Raw genomic sequence first — 15,249 nt, forward strand, 5'->3', positions numbered from 1 at the left:
GGAATGGTATGAGTTCCATAAGATGGATACGAAAGGATGAGTGAGTGAGGGCGCATCTTTAAGAATTAAACTTGGTCTAAATTGTAATGGCTAAAAGATTTTGATCATGTTTTACAATGAATGTTGATTATTGCTGCAGAGTCTTCCTCATGTGTAAAAGATTGGAGAATTGCCTCATTTAATCAAAGCCTCTGATTGGACAGATCGAGAGAAACTGTTTCCTGTGGTGCAAGGGGTGTTGTGGGTCATGGCGTTGTCTTGAAATGAGATCCGGGGGTTTGAGTTGGCGCGTCAGGCTGAAGGATCTCTTCGTACGTGTGATCAGGGAGAGCATTACCTTGCCCAGGTGTTCTGTCCGTCAGTGTGCAGGAGCTGAGTGTTAACCCCCCCACTCCCTCTGTTCTCCCCTCAGGTCTTCCTGAATCTTGGAGACTTTGTGGCTGCTAAGCGTTCCCTGAAGAAGGCGTTTACACTGGGCTCCCAGCAGCCAGCAGAGCGAGACTCGGTTCGGAAACACCTCAAGAACGGTGAGCATCTCCCAGAGCACCCAGTGTGCGCCAGGAAATGGCCAAGGGCCTTGTGGGGCTGGCAGCATCTGACTGACGTCTGGTGAATGCTCCTCGGATTGGAACGATGAACAGCACAGTTTGCAGGTGCTGCCTCCCCAGCGGAGTATCACCGGCAGCTAAACCGCAAGGTCTAGGGCCAGAGTAGACCATTCAGCCCATTGAGTCTGCTCCACCTTTCAGTGCGATCGTAGCTGACCTGATAGCCCTCACCTCCCCTTTCCTGCCTTTTCCCCTGACTCCCCTTCCTGATCGACAATCTGTCTACCTCAGCCTCGTACATGCGTCGCACCCCAGCCTCTGCAGCCATCTGCGGTCAAGAATTCCACCCATTCGTTCCCCTCTGAGAGAAGGCATTCCTCCTCACCTGGGTCTTAGGTGTTGCACCCATTACCCTGAGATGGTGCCCTCTGGTCCTAGACACTCTCTCACAGGGGGAAACCGCCTTGCCATATCTACCCTGTCATAGAATTATCGAGTTGCTGCAGTGCAGGAGGAGGCTATTTGGCCCATCAGGTCTGCACTCACCCTTCAAAGAGCATCCCACCCAAACCCATGCCCATCCCTAGTAACCCTGGCTAATCCACCTAGCATGCACATCCCTGGACACTACAGACAATTAGGTTTGGCCGGTCCACCCAGCCTGCACGTCTATGGACTTTGGGAGGAAACTGGAGCACCCGGAGGACACCCATGCAGAACGGGGAGAACATGCAATCTCCACACAGACAATAGGTGCAGGAGTAGGCCATTCTGCCCTTCGAGCCTGCACCACCATTCAGTATGATCATGGCTGATCATCCTTAATCAGTATCCTGTTCCTGCATTATCTCCATAACCCTTGATTCCACAATCCTTGAGAGCTCTATCCAACTCTTTCTCAAATGAATCCAGAGACTGGGCCTCCACTGCCCTCTGGGGCAGAGCATTCCACACACCCACCACTCTCTGGGTGAAGACGTTTCTCCTCATCTCTGTCCTAAATGGTCTACCCCGTATTTTTAAGCTGTGTCTTCTGGTTCGGCACTCACCCATCAGCGGAAACATGTTTCCTGCCTCCAGAGTGTCCAATCCTTTAATAATCTTATATGTCTATATAAGAACACCCAGATCTCTCTGTACTGCCCCTTTACCTAACTTGACTCCATTTAGGTAGTAATCTGTCCTCCTGTTCTTGCCACCAAAGGGGATAACCACACATTTATCCACATTAAACTGCATCTGCCATGCATCTGACCACTCACCTAACCTGTCCAGGTCACCTTGTAATCTCCTAACATCCTCATCACATTTCACCCTGCCACCCAGCTTTGTATCATCAGCAAATTTGCTAATGTTATCACTAATACCATCTTCTATATCATTAACATATATTGTAAAAAGCTGCGGTCCCAGTACTGATCCCTGCGGTACCCCACTGGTCACTGCCTGCCATTCTGAAATGGAGCCATTTATCACTACTCTTTGTTTCCAATCAGCCAACCAACGTTCAATCCAAGTGAGTATTTTGCACCCAATACCATGCACCCTAATATTGCTCACTAACCTCCTATGTGGGACTTTATCAAAGGTTTTCTGAAAGTCCAGGTACACTACATCTACTGGATCTCCCTTGTCCATCTTCAGAGTTACATCCTCAAAAAATTCCAGAAGATTAGTCGAGCATGATTTCCCCTTCATAAATCCATGCTGACTCTGACCAATCCTGTTACTACTATCCAGATGTGTCATAATTTCATCCTTTATAGTAGACTCCAGCATCTTTCCCACCACTGAGGTCAGACTAACTGGTCTATAATTTCCTGCTTTCTCTCTCGCTCCTTTCTTAAAATGTGGTACAACATTAGCCACCCTTCAATCCACAGGAACTGATCCCGAATCTATCGAACTCTGGAAAATAATCACCAACGCAGCCACGGTTGCTCGAGCCACCTCCTTCAGTACCCTGGGATGCAGACCATCAGGCCCCGGAGACTTATCAACCTTCAGACCTAACAGTCTGAGATCCCCCCGCCCCCACCCCCCCACCCTCCACCAGCCTTGTCGAAGTTGACATCATCAGAACAAATGTGCCGGAGATGGAGGAACTGGGAGAATGGAATAGAGTCCTTACAGGAAGCAGGCAGTGAGGATGTATAGTCCAGAGAGCTGTGGGAGTTGGTGGGTTTGTAATGGATGTTAGTGGCTGCTCTATCCCCAGAAATGGGAACACCGATGTCCACCAGCGATGTTGTGAACTGAGGGATTACAATGTAGCTTCAAAACTATGATATCTAGACTTCGGGTGATGAGGAGAGATTGTGCAAATGAGGCCTAGTGTCTTTAGAGTCTATAATGTTAAAGGGTGAGTCGATAAAGTGTGGTGCTGGAAAAGCACAGCAGGTCAGGCAGCATCTGAGGAGCAGGAGAGTCGCCATTTTGGGCATAGCCCCACATGTGGACTGGGGAGGGGGGAAGGGGGCTGAGAGATAAATAGGGAGGGGGAATGGGGCTAGGGGAAAGATAGGTGGGATGGCGATGGGTAGGTGATGGTAGGAGGTGACTGTGATAGATTGGTGAAGCGGGTGGAGAGGATAGATGGGAAGGGAAATGGACAGGTAGGGTAGGTCAAGAGGGCGATGTCGCGTCGGAGGGTTGGATGGGGTGGGGCTGGGGAGATTTGGAAACTGCTGAATTCAGTGTTGATAATGTGGGGTTGTAGGCTCCCCATATGGACGATGAGGTGTTCTTCCTCCAGTTTACGGGTGGCCTTGTGTGGAAGGTGGAGAAGGCCCAGAATGGACATGTCATCGGGGGATGTAAGGGATGATGTAATCAAAGTTTCCAAGGTATTAACAGGAAAAGACAGGTTGGATCGAGAGAAACTATTTCAACTGTTTGGGGATTCTAGAGGGACTTGGAAACATCGCCTGAGAATTAGAACCAGATCGTTCAGGAGAGATGTTATGAAGCACATTGAATGGCAGAACAAGCTTGAGGGGCTGAATGACATACTTCGGATCCCATGACTCCGCAGGTTAAAGGTGCAAGCTCACTTCAACCCCATAATGGAGTCTGAGGTTCCGGGGTGATGCTGAACATAGACCAGTACAGCACAGTACTGGCCCTTTGACCCTCTGTCATACCGACCCTTTATCCTACTCTAAGGTCAGAGTCACCCACATACCCCTCATTGTACTATCTACCATGTGCCTCGCCAAGAGTCGCTGAAATGTCCCTAATGTCTCTGACTCTAGTCCCACTGCTGGCAGTGCATTCCACACACCCATCACTCTCTCAGTAAAGAACTGACATCTCCCCTCCAACCTTCCTCCAATCACCTTACCATTATGCCCCCTCATGATAGCCATTTCCTCTTTGAGGAAAGGTCTCTGACTATCTCCTCTATGTATGCCTCACAACATCTTGTACACCTCTATCAAGTCACCTTTCCCTATCAACTTTCTCTGCCAAGAAAGTTCTTGCTTTGTTCTTCACCTCTCATCCCTCTTCGCTCCAGTGAGAAAAGCCCTAGCTCCCTCAACCTACGTAGAACATAGAACAGTACAGCACACAACAGGCCCTTCAGCCCATGATGTTGTGCCGACCACTGATCCTCATGTATGCACCCTCAAATTTCTGTGACCATATGCACGTCCAGCAGTCTCTTAAATGTCCCCAATGACCTCGCTTCCACAACTGCTGCTGGCAACACATTCCATGCACTCACAACTCTCTGTGTAAAGAACCCACCTCTGACATCCCCTCTATACTTTCCTCCAACCAGCTTAAAACTATGACCCCTCGTGTTAGCCATTTCTGCCCTGGGAAATAGTCTCTGGCTATCAACTGTATCTATGCTTCTCATTACCTTGTATACCTCAGTTAGGTCCCCTCTCCTCCTCCTTTTCTCCAATGAAAAAAGTCCGAGCTCAGTCAACCTCTCTTCATAAGATAAGCCCTCCATTCCAGGCAGCATCCTGGTAAACCTCCTCTGAACCCTCTCCAAAGCATCCACATCTTTCCTATAATAGGGCGACCAGAACTGGACGCAGTATTCCAAGTGCGGTCTAACCAAAGTTTTATAGAGCTGCAACAAGATCTCATGACTTGTGGGCGGCACGGTGGCACAATGGTTAGCACTGCTGCCTCACAGCGCCAGAGACCCGGGTTCAATTCCTGACTCAGGCGACTGACTGTGTGGAGTTTGCACGTTCTCCCCGTGTCTGCGTGGGTTTCCTCCGGGTGCTCCGGTTTCCTCCCACAGTCCAAAGATATGCAGGTCAGGGTGAATTGGCCATGCTAAATTTCCCGTAGTGTTAGGTAAAGGGGTAAATGTAGGGGAATGGGTGGGTTGCACTTCGGTGGGTCGGTGTGGACTTGTTGGGCCGAAGGGCCTGTTTCCACACTGTAATGTAATGTAATCTAATCTAATCTATATACACTCTTAAACTCAATCCCCCTTAACAACCCTGTTCACTTGGGTGGCCATTTTAAGGGATCTGTGTACCTGCACACCAAGATCCCTCTGTTCCTCCACACTGCCAAGAATCCTATCCTTAATCCTGTACTCAGCTTTCAAATTCGACCTTCCAAAATGCATCACCTCGCATTTATCCAGGTTGAACTCCATCTGCCACCTCTCAGCCCATCTCTGCATCCTGTCAATGTCCCACTGCAGCCTACAACAACCCTCTATACTGTCAACGACACCTCCAACCTTTGTGTCGTCTGTAAACTTGCTGACCCATCCTTCACTCCCCTCATCCAAGTCATTAATAAAAATTACAAACAGTAGAGGCCCAAGGACAGAGCCCTATGGAACACCACTCACCACTGACTTCCAGGCAGAATATTTTCCTTCTACTACCACTCGCTGTCTTCTGTTGGCCAGCCAATTCTGTATCCAGACAGCTAAGTTCCTTTCTTCATAACACATGCCCTCCAGTTCAGGCAGCATCCTGGCTAATCTCCTCGGCACCCTCTCTAAAGCTTCCACATCCTTACTATAATGAGGCGACCAGAACTGAACACAATATTCCAAGTGTGGATCATGCAGATTCCTGAAGAAGGGCTTATGCCCGAAACGTCGATTCTCCTGTTCCCTGGATGCTGCCTGACCTGCTGCGCTTTTCCAGCAACACATTTCCAGCTCTGATCTCCAGCATCTGCAGACCTCACTTTCTCCTCCAAGTGTGGTCTACCCAGGGTTTTATAGAGTTGCAGCAAAATCTCACAGCTCTTCAACTCAAATTCCCTGCTAAGGAAAGTCAACACACCATATGCCTCTTTAACAACCCTATACATTCGGATGGCAATTTGAAGGGATTTATGGATGTGGACCCCAATATCCCTGTGTTCCTCCACACTGCCATGAATCCTGCCTTTAACCCTGTATTCTGCACTCAAATTCCACTTTCCAGGGTGAATAACTTCATACTTTCCAGGTTGAACTCCACCTGCCATGATCAGTCCAGCTCTGCATCCTGTCATATCCTGTTGCAACCTCGAGCAGCCCTCCCCATTATCCACCACCACCACCTCACCCCCCCAGTATAAGGTGCTTTACTGTCTGAAATGCAATCTTACAGCTGAGGCTGGATCTGACCCCTCGCGTAAAACAGCCCATGGCCACTATTTGAAATAGAACAGGAGGGGAGGGGGTGCTCAATCTCAGCCAACACTGGTAGAGGAGGAGACTTGGTCATTATTATATTGCTGATTATGGCATCCTTGTGTGCGTACGTAGGGAAACAGCAGCCAATCATTACACCTCCACCATACTACTCTGGCTGTGAAATGTTTTCAGAGCTCCTGAGGAGAAACCTGATAGAGAAATGTCAATCTTCCTTCATTAAACGGAGGGGGATGATGCTGCAGACCAGGGTTTGGTATTGTTTGATCATGCAGATTATATTTCATGTTGATCCCGGCACATTTTTAATGATGTGATCCTTGACCACCCCAGGGTCAGGGTTAAAGAAATCTTTTTTTGCTTATTCACTTGTGGCACATGAGTGTTGGCACTTATTGCCCAGCATTTATTGCCTGTCTCTAGTTGCCCCCTTGAGAAGGTGGGCGTGAGGTGCCTTCTTGAACCATTGCAGTCCATGTGCTGTGATTGCTCCCCAGTGCCCTGAGAGAGGGAATTTCTCAGAACGCAATCTCAGAAACTGACAAAGTGACCGTCTCTCACAGAGCAGTGTGTTGGAACTTGCTGTGCACAAAATCCAGCTGCCATTCTCTCTCTCTCTCCCCCTCTCTCTCCCCCTCTCTCTCCCCCTCTCTCTCCCCCTCTCTCTCCCCCTCTCTCTCCCCCTCTCTCTCCCCCTCTCTCTCCCCCTCTCTCTCCCCCTCTCTCTCCCCCTCTCTCTCCCCCTCTCTCTCCCCCTCTCTCTCCCCCTCTCTCTCCCCCTCTCTCTCCCCCCCTCTCTCCCCCCCTCTCTCTCTCTCTCTCTCTCTCTCTCCCCCTCTCTCTCTCCCCCTCTCTCTCTCTCTCTCTCTCTCCCCCTCTCTCCCCTCTCTCTCTCCCCCTCTCTCTCTCCCCCTCTCTCTCCCCCTCTCTCTCCCCCCCTCTCTCTCTCTCTCCCCCTCTCTCTCCCCCTCTCTCTCCCCCTCTCTCTCCCCCTCTCTCTCTCCCTCTCTCTCCCCCTCTCTCTCCCCCCCTCTCTCTCTCTCTCTCTCTCCCTCTCTCTCTCTCTCCCCCTCTCTCTCTCCCCCTCTCTCTCTCCCCCTCTCTCTCTCTCCCCCTCTCTCTCCCCCCCTCTCTCTCTCTCTCTCCCCCTCTCTCTCTTCCCCTCTCCCCCTCTCTCTCTCTCTGTCTCTCTCTCTCTCTCTCCCCCTCTCTCTCTCTCTCTCTCTCCCCCTCCCTTCCTCCCTCTCTCTCTCTCTCTCCCCCTCTCTCTCTCTTCCCCTCTCCCCCTCTCTCTCCCCCCCTCTCTCTCTCTCTCCCCCTCTCTCTCTCTCTCTCTCTCTCTCTTTCTTTCTTTCTTTCTTTCGCTCTCTGTGTCGTGCATGTGTCCTCACTCTCCAGCTCTATCTTTCCTTCATCTCTCCACCATACAGGGGGTGTGATCCTGTATTGTGTTGGGTGCTGGCTGTAGCTGTGTGATTGCTTCTGTGAATAATTGCTGTGTGTGTCCTTCACCCCTCCCCAGCTGTGAAAGGCTGCCGATTGGAAGAAGCTTTATCCGAACTGGCGGACAAGGAGCAGCAGCAGCAGCAGGAGTTGTTGGGTCTGTGTGAACAACTCGCGGATCTCTGCTGTAAGGTGGGATCCTATCGTAAGGCCATCGACTATTACCAGGCGCAGGTAACTGGGTCCTCTGTACGAAACCTACTCCCCAACATCCGACAGGGTCCATACCCACTCTAGTTGCAAGCTAAACCTATTAACACTGCTTCCCTATATTCAGATCATCAAAACTACCGAGGGCAGCCACTCAGCCCATCGTAACTGTCCTAGCTGTGACAGGCACCCAGCCCTTGGTGTATATATCCAGTTGTTAGATCGCTTTAGTTGCGGAATGGAGTAGATGCAGAATCAATTTTGACCTTTTTAAAAGAAAAATACTACGAGTAGGAAAGGAATTAGGGATTAAAAGACCAATCTCTCTCATAACATAGATTTTAATTCCTTTTCTCTTTAAACCGATTTTTGACATCGCTGGCTGGGCCCAGCATTTCTTGCCCGTCCCTAGTTGCCCCCTTGAGAGGGTGGGGGTGAGCTGCCTTCCTGACCCGCTGCAGTCCATGTGCTGTGGGTTGACCCACAATGTCCTGAGGGAGGGAATTCCAGGATTCTGACCCAGTGACAGTGAAGGAACGGGGATATATTCCCAAGTCAGGATGGTGAGTGGCTGGAAGGGGAGCTTGCAGGGGGTGGTGTTCCCATGTATCTGCTGCCCTTGTCCTTCTAGATGGAAGTGGTCGTGGGTTTGGAAGGTGCTGTCCAATGATTCACTGAAGGTTGGTCTGCAGCTACAATGTGTAATTACGAAGGCAAACAGAATGTTGCCCTTCATTGCTGCAGGGGTTGAGTTTAAAAGCAAGGAGGTTGTGTTACAGCCGTACAAGGTGCTGCTGAGGCCACACCTGGAGTAGTGTGTGTGGTTTTGGTCTCTTTACTTGAGAAAGGATGTACTGGCACTGGAGGGGGTGCAGAGGGGGTTCACTGGGTTGATTCCAGAGTTGAGGGGGTTGTGAGGAGAGACTCAGTAGATTGGGATTATATTCATTGGAATTCAGAAAGAATGAGGGGGGATCTCATAGAAACATAAAGAATTATGGAGGCAATAGATAAGATGGATGTAGAGGGAGGTTTTCACAGGCAGGTGAAGCTGGGGGCATGGCTTCAAGATCAGAGCGAGCAGGTTTAGAACTGAATGGAGGAGGGACATCTTCACCCAGAGGGTTGTGAATCGATGGAATTCCCTGTCCAGGGAAGTGGTCGATGCTACTTAAATACTCGCTTTTAAAGCCAAGGTAGATATTTTTCGAACAATGAGGGAGTTAAGGGACCCGGTGAGGGCACGGGTAAGTGGGGCTGAGGCCATGGAAAGGTCAGCCATGATCTCCCCGAATGGTGGAGCAGGCTCGATGGGCCGGATGGCCTACTCCTGCTCCTGGTTCTCATGTTCTCAATGAGCAACGTGTGACCACGTGATCATTTATTTTGCTGGTCTTTCTGGGATCCTACTGTGTAGTCGCAGCTGCTGCGACATTTCTTGACAGCATGAGAGCGTAAATACTTCGAAACGCTCATGGACTTGGTGGCCTTTGGGCGTGCAATGAGCCAATTTCTTTCCTGGAGCTGTGCCAGGTGCCAGGGTGGGTATGTTCCAGAGCCTGGGGCGGGCGGGGAGCATGGAGGCAGTGTGGGTTCTCAGTTTAAAGCGCACAGAATGGTCCGGGACACTAATGTTCACTGTTTCATTCTCTCCTCCTTCTGACGGATCCCTCTGTTACTCGCCACTCTCCCCTTTGCCCTGTTTCCCAGCTGAAACATGCCGAGTTGTTGAGGAAGCCTGACCGGGAACTGGCTGTTATCCATGTCTCACTAGCAACCACCTTTGCTGACCTGAAGGATTACCAACAGTCAGTCAGGCACTATGAAGCTGAGCTGGCACTGCGCAAGGGAAACCCCAAGGAGGTAGGCTCTGCTCTCATCGTTTACCTCAACAATCAATCACAACTTGTTAATAGTGCTTGGATATAAATACAAAATGTTAACATGTCACAGTGCTAGATCAGCATTACAAAACATTCATTCAGTGGGTATCACCAGCATTTATTGACCTGTCCCTAGTTGCCCCTTGAGAAGGTGGGGGTGAGCTGCCTTCTTGAACCACTGCAGTCCGTGTGCTGTGGGTTGACCCATAGTTCCCTGAAGGAGGGAATTCCAGGATTCTGACCCAGTGATAGTGAAGGAATGGCCATATATTTCCAAGTCAGGATGCTGAGTGGCTGGGAGAGGAGATTGTTTAATGTCGAGCTGTGGAAGGGCATTAGATCAGCTGACTTAAAGTTTGGTCTGATGTCAGTAGCATCTTAAATTTGCAACAGCAATGAGCTCCACTTGTACACTCCTTCCCCAGGGCCCTTCAAGGAATTTGGGGGCACATGGTGGTTCAGTGGTTAGCACTGCAGCCTCACAGCACCAGGGACCCAGGTTCGATTCCAGCCTCGGGTGACTGCCTGTGTGGAGTTTGCACATTCTCCCTGTGTCTGCGTGGGTTTCCTCCCACTGTCCAAAGATGTGCAGGTCAGGTGAATTGGCCATGCTAAATTGCCCACAGTGTTAGGTGCATTAGTCAGAGGGAAATGGGTCAGGGTGGGTTACTCTTCGGAGGGTCGGTGTGGACTTGTGGGGCCCGAGGGCCTGTTTCCACACTGTCTGGAATCGAATCTAATTTATCCAGTTCAGATCACATTGTGAGGGACTGTTTACCAGTTGATGCTGCTGCTCCCTCCCAGACCGAGCGAGCCCAATGCTGTTAGTGAGGAACTGACCGCGACGGTGTTTGGGATGGGGAGAACCTTCTGTCTCCTTCACAAAGCAGGGGCGGCCAGTGATGTGAATGTCTGTGTTTGTTGTAGGAGTGTGAGACCTGGCTAAACATGGCCCTGGCCAAAGAGGAAGCTGGAGAACAGTACAGCGAGCTGATGGAATGTTACCAGCATGCACTGCGGATTGCTGAGCAGGCTCAGCTACACCGACTACAGGTAACTCCCGGAGGGGTTAGGGGGAAGAAACCCCCAACCCCCTCCCCTACAGGGCCATGCCAACCGTAACATGAGTGAGTCATTGCCAGCTTGGCAGGGGAGGTGGGGGCAGCTGTGTGTGATTCCCCCCTCCCCCAGCTGAAGACTCTGAAACTAGCTAAAGCCTAAGAAGAATGGAGCCAATGGCATCAGAGTGAGATGAGAAGGAATTCTCTTGCCCAGCGGTTTGTGTGAGCTCAGCCATTGAGTTTGTCCAAGACTGAGCTTGATCAGTTTCTGGCCACCAAGCGTATTGAAGGTTATGGTATAATTCTGGGCAAGCTGGATGTGATCTGCCTTGATCTGGCAGAATAGCAGAGCAAGCTCCAGGGACTGAATGGCCTGGCCAATGGCTGCACCATTACTGAGACTTGAGTGAGTTTGCTCTTGTCCAGTTGGCAGGATGGGATTTGAACCCTTATCGCCACAGCATTAGCCTGGGCCTCTGGATTGCCAGCCCCGTGAGATTGCCTCTGTACCTCCATCTCCTCCTGTGTTCCTACCTACTCAGAGTCTCTGTGTGTGTGTGTGTGTGTGTGTGTGTGTGTCTCTGTGTGTGTGTGTCTGTGTGTGTGTGTGTCTCTGTGTGTGTGTGTATCTGGGTGTGTGTACGTGAGGATTGCCACTGTGTCCGGCCAGGATTAACCGTGCTGACTTCCTTCCTGCAGCTGCGATCACTGAAGCTCCTTCACTGGGCACAACTGAAGGCGGGGCAGCCTGAGGCCTCTGCCACCCTGGCCCAGTTTGAAGACCTATCCCAGGCTCAGGGCAGTGAGAGTGGGGATGAGAGCGATACAGAGGAAATGGAGAACAGTGAGCCTCTGGAAGATAGTGAGCTGGAACTCTCAGAGAGCGGTATGTGTCACCGTTTACTAACTAACAAGATGGATCTCCACTGGGGCAGGGGAGCAGTAACATTACTGGACTAGTCACCCACAACGAAAGCAAATTACTGGAGAAATGTGGCAGACCTGGCAGTATCTGTGGAGAGAAGGCAGAGTTCTGATGGAGAGTCACCGGACTCGAAACATGGACTCTGCTTTCTTCCCACAGGTGCTGCTGAGTTTCTCCAGCAATTTCTGCTTTTGTTTCAAATTTCCAGCATCTACAGTTCGTTGTTTTATATTAATACTCCACAACCGCTGACTAACGTTCCTGAGACATGGGTTTGAGTTTCATTGTAGTGGACGGCAAAGTTTGAATTCGATAAAAACTCCGCCCTATGATGACCACTGTTGATTGTCATTTACGTCCTTCAGAGAGGCAAATCCGTCATCCTGGCCTAGCCTGGCCTACATGTACTTAGCTTTCAACTGCTCTCTGTGAAATTAAGGACAAGGTTCCCCATGGAAGACTGATTAGCAAGGTTAGATCTCATGGAATACAGGGAGTATTAAGAGGCCTGTGACCAGTGGAGTGCCACAAGGATCGGTGCTGTGTCCTCTACTTTTTGTCATTTACATAAATGATTAGGATGTGAGCATAGGAGGTACAGTTAGTAAGTTTGCAGATGACACCAAAATTGGAGGTGTAGTGGAGAGCGAAGAGGGTTACCTCAGATTGCAACAGGATCTGGACAAGATGGGCCAATGGGCTGAGAAGTGGCAGATGGAGTTTAGTTCAGGTAAATGCGAGGTGCTGCATTTTGGGAAAGCAGATCTTAGCAGAACTTATACACTTAATGGTAAGGTCCTAGGGAGTGTTGCTGAACAAAGAGACCTTGGAGTGCAGGTTCATAGCTCCTTGAAAGTGGAGTCGCAGGTAGATAGGATAGTGAAGAAGGCGTTTGGTATGCTTTCCTTTATTGGTCAGAGTATTGAGTACAGGAGTTGGGAGGTCATGTTGCGGCTGTACAGGGCATTGGTTAGGCCACTGTTGGGATATTGTGTGCAATTCTGGTCTCCTTCCTATCGGAAAGATGTTATGAAACTTGAAAGGGTTCAGAAAAGATTTACAAGGATGTTGCCAGGGTTGGAGGATCTGAGCTACAGGGAGAGGCTGAACAGGCTGGGGCTGTTTTCCTTGGAGCGTCAGAGGCTGAGAGGTGACCTTATAGAGGTTTACAAAATTATGAGGGGCATGGATTGGATAAATAGACAAAGTCTTTTCCCTGGGGTCGGGGAGTCCAAAACTAGAGGGCATAGGTTTAGGGTGAGAGGGGAAAGATATAAAAGAGACCTAAGGGGCAACGTTTTCACGCAGAGGGTGATACGTGTATGGAATGAGCTGCCAGAGGATGTGGTGGAGGCTGGTACAATTGCAACATTTAAGAGGCATTTGGATGGGTATATGAATAGGAAGGGTTTGGAGGGATATGGGCCGGGTGCTGGCAGGTGGGACTAGATTGGGTTGGGATATCTGGTCGGCATGGACGGGTTGGACCGAAGGGTCTGTTTCCATGCTGTACATCTCTATGACTATGATAGCTGAAAATGTGTTGCTGGAAAAGCGCAGCAGGTCAGGCAGCATCCAAGGAGCAGGAGAATCGATGTTTCGGGCATGAGCCCTTCTCCTGTTCCTTGGATGCTGCCTGACCTGCTGCGCTTTCCCAGCAACACATTTTCAGCTCTGATCTCCTGCACCTGCAGTCCTCACTTTCTCCTCTATGACTATGATAGGCAATAATTGCAGGCTGTGATCCCATTAACAAGTGAACAGTAATGGTTGGAATGAAGTTAACCAGGTCGATCTTCTACAACGAGATTCCTGATTAGACCAGATGAACAGCCCCAATCAGGGAGCCCTGGCTGACAGCTATAAACAGGAGTGTACCTAGGGGCAGACCGAGAGCCAGAAGGTGGGTAGGCCGTCCTGACTGCTGTCACCCCGGGCGGGTACCGGGGCGGGCTGCCCCAGAGATGGTCGAAAGGTGCTGAGGGAGGTTAGTGAAGCCGGAAGGTGGGTAGGCCGTCCTGACTGCTGTCACCCCGGGCGGGTACCGGGGCGGGCTGCCCCAGAGGTGGTCGAAAGGTGCTGAGGGAGGTTAGTGAAGCCGGAAGGTGGGTAGGCCGTCCTGACTGCTGTCACCCCGGGCGGGTACCGGGGCGGGCTGCCCCAGAGGTGGTCGAAAGGTGCTGAGGGAGGTTAGTGAAGCCGGAAGGTGGGTAGGCCGTCCTGACTGCTGTCACCCCGGGCGGGTACCGGGGCGGGCTGCCCCAGAGGTGGTCGAAAGGTGCTGAGGGAGGTTAGTGAAGCCGGAAGGCGGGTAGCCGTCCTCGGCACTGTCACCCCGGGCAGGTACCGAGGCGGGCTGCCCCAGAGATGGTCGAAAGGTGCTGAGGGTGGTTAGTGAAGCCGGAAGGTGGGTAGGCCGTCCTGACTGCTGTCACCCCGGGCGGGTACCGGGGCGGGCTGCCCCAGAGGTGGTCGAAAGGTGCTGAGGGAGGTTAGTGAAGCCGGAAGGCGGGTAGCCGTCCTCGGCACTGTCACCCCGGGCAGGTACCGAGGCGGGCTGCCCCAGAGATGGTCGAAAGGTGCTGAGGGTGGTTAGTGAAGCCGGAAGGTGGGTAGGCCGTCCTGACTGCTGTCACCCTGGGCGGGTACCGGGGCGGGCTGTCCTAGAGGTGGTCGAAAGGTGTGTCAGGGCGGACCGAGAACTGGAAGGGGCATGGGGTGGACCGAGAACCGGAAGGTGGGTAGGGGCGGGCTGCCTTAGTGGTCGGAAGGTGGGAGGGGCGGGGGCTTGCTGGGTCTGTATTGTCTGCACTTTGTATGTAACAGTATTGTCTAATGTACAAATGTCATTGTCACTGTCTTGCCATAAGTGGAACTGGGATTTGAGGTTTGTCCTCATCTCCCTGTAAAATGGTTGAACGGCAGGGTTTGGGGCCTAGCTTTGCTGCTCCTCTCCCTTGTAACATTGCTGTCTCTTATGTACAGCTGTAAATGTTTTTTGTAAACTGTTTGTTTGTAATTTGTTTAATAGAATATAAATAAACAGGAAATAAATAAACAGGAGTGTCAGAGCTTCTGCTCACTCTGAGAGCTGGCTCTGAGCTCACTGGGTCAGTGTCATATACTGTGCACAGGTAACTAAAGGGTGACATGGTGATGGGATACCAGCCTCTTGTACCACCAGTTATTTCATTCACAAAAAGATGATGCAATGTATTACAGGGTTCTGCAGAAGGGTATGATTCTACTGCATGAATTTACCATGGTAGTGCTGAGTGATTATTTATCAGAGTGCTTGAAGAGGTTGTTTCTCTCCTAAGGCTGTGTACACACCCAGTAAAGGTGAGGACAGTACAGCTCAGTAGGAGAGCAACATGTGTCTCCTTGACAGCAATGCAGTTTGTGTTTGCCTCTCCCTTTCCCAGTGACACTGAGCTACACGACCCCCTGTGCTGGCAGATGGAGGATCTTCCTGTCCCCTTGGGAAAGTGTGCTGTATTCTGGTGGCTCAAATCACAGCATGAACAGATCAGGTGACCCACTGAAG

General features: G+C 50.9%; 1 protein-coding gene across 1 annotated transcript in view; it reads left to right on the forward strand.

The window, feature by feature from the left end:
- tonsl (tonsoku-like, DNA repair protein) overlaps nt 1-15,249 on the forward strand; it is an 83,646-nt gene that overhangs the window by 25,014 nt on the left and 43,383 nt on the right. The window contains exons 7-11 of the mRNA XM_087987699.1: nt 413-527; nt 7,703-7,857; nt 9,544-9,696; nt 10,644-10,769; nt 11,477-11,663. Of these exons, the coding sequence (XP_087843825.1) occupies nt 413-527; nt 7,703-7,857; nt 9,544-9,696; nt 10,644-10,769; nt 11,477-11,663 (736 nt within the window). The remainder of the gene's footprint in view (nt 1-412; nt 528-7,702; nt 7,858-9,543; nt 9,697-10,643; nt 10,770-11,476; nt 11,664-15,249) is intronic.

Source organism: Chiloscyllium plagiosum, unplaced genomic scaffold (genome assembly GCF_037043375.1).
Source record: "Chiloscyllium plagiosum isolate Xiang-an unplaced genomic scaffold, Cpla_swu_hap1 HiC_scaffold_5, whole genome shotgun sequence".
NCBI classification, from domain to species: Eukaryota; Metazoa; Chordata; class Chondrichthyes; order Orectolobiformes; family Hemiscylliidae; genus Chiloscyllium; species Chiloscyllium plagiosum.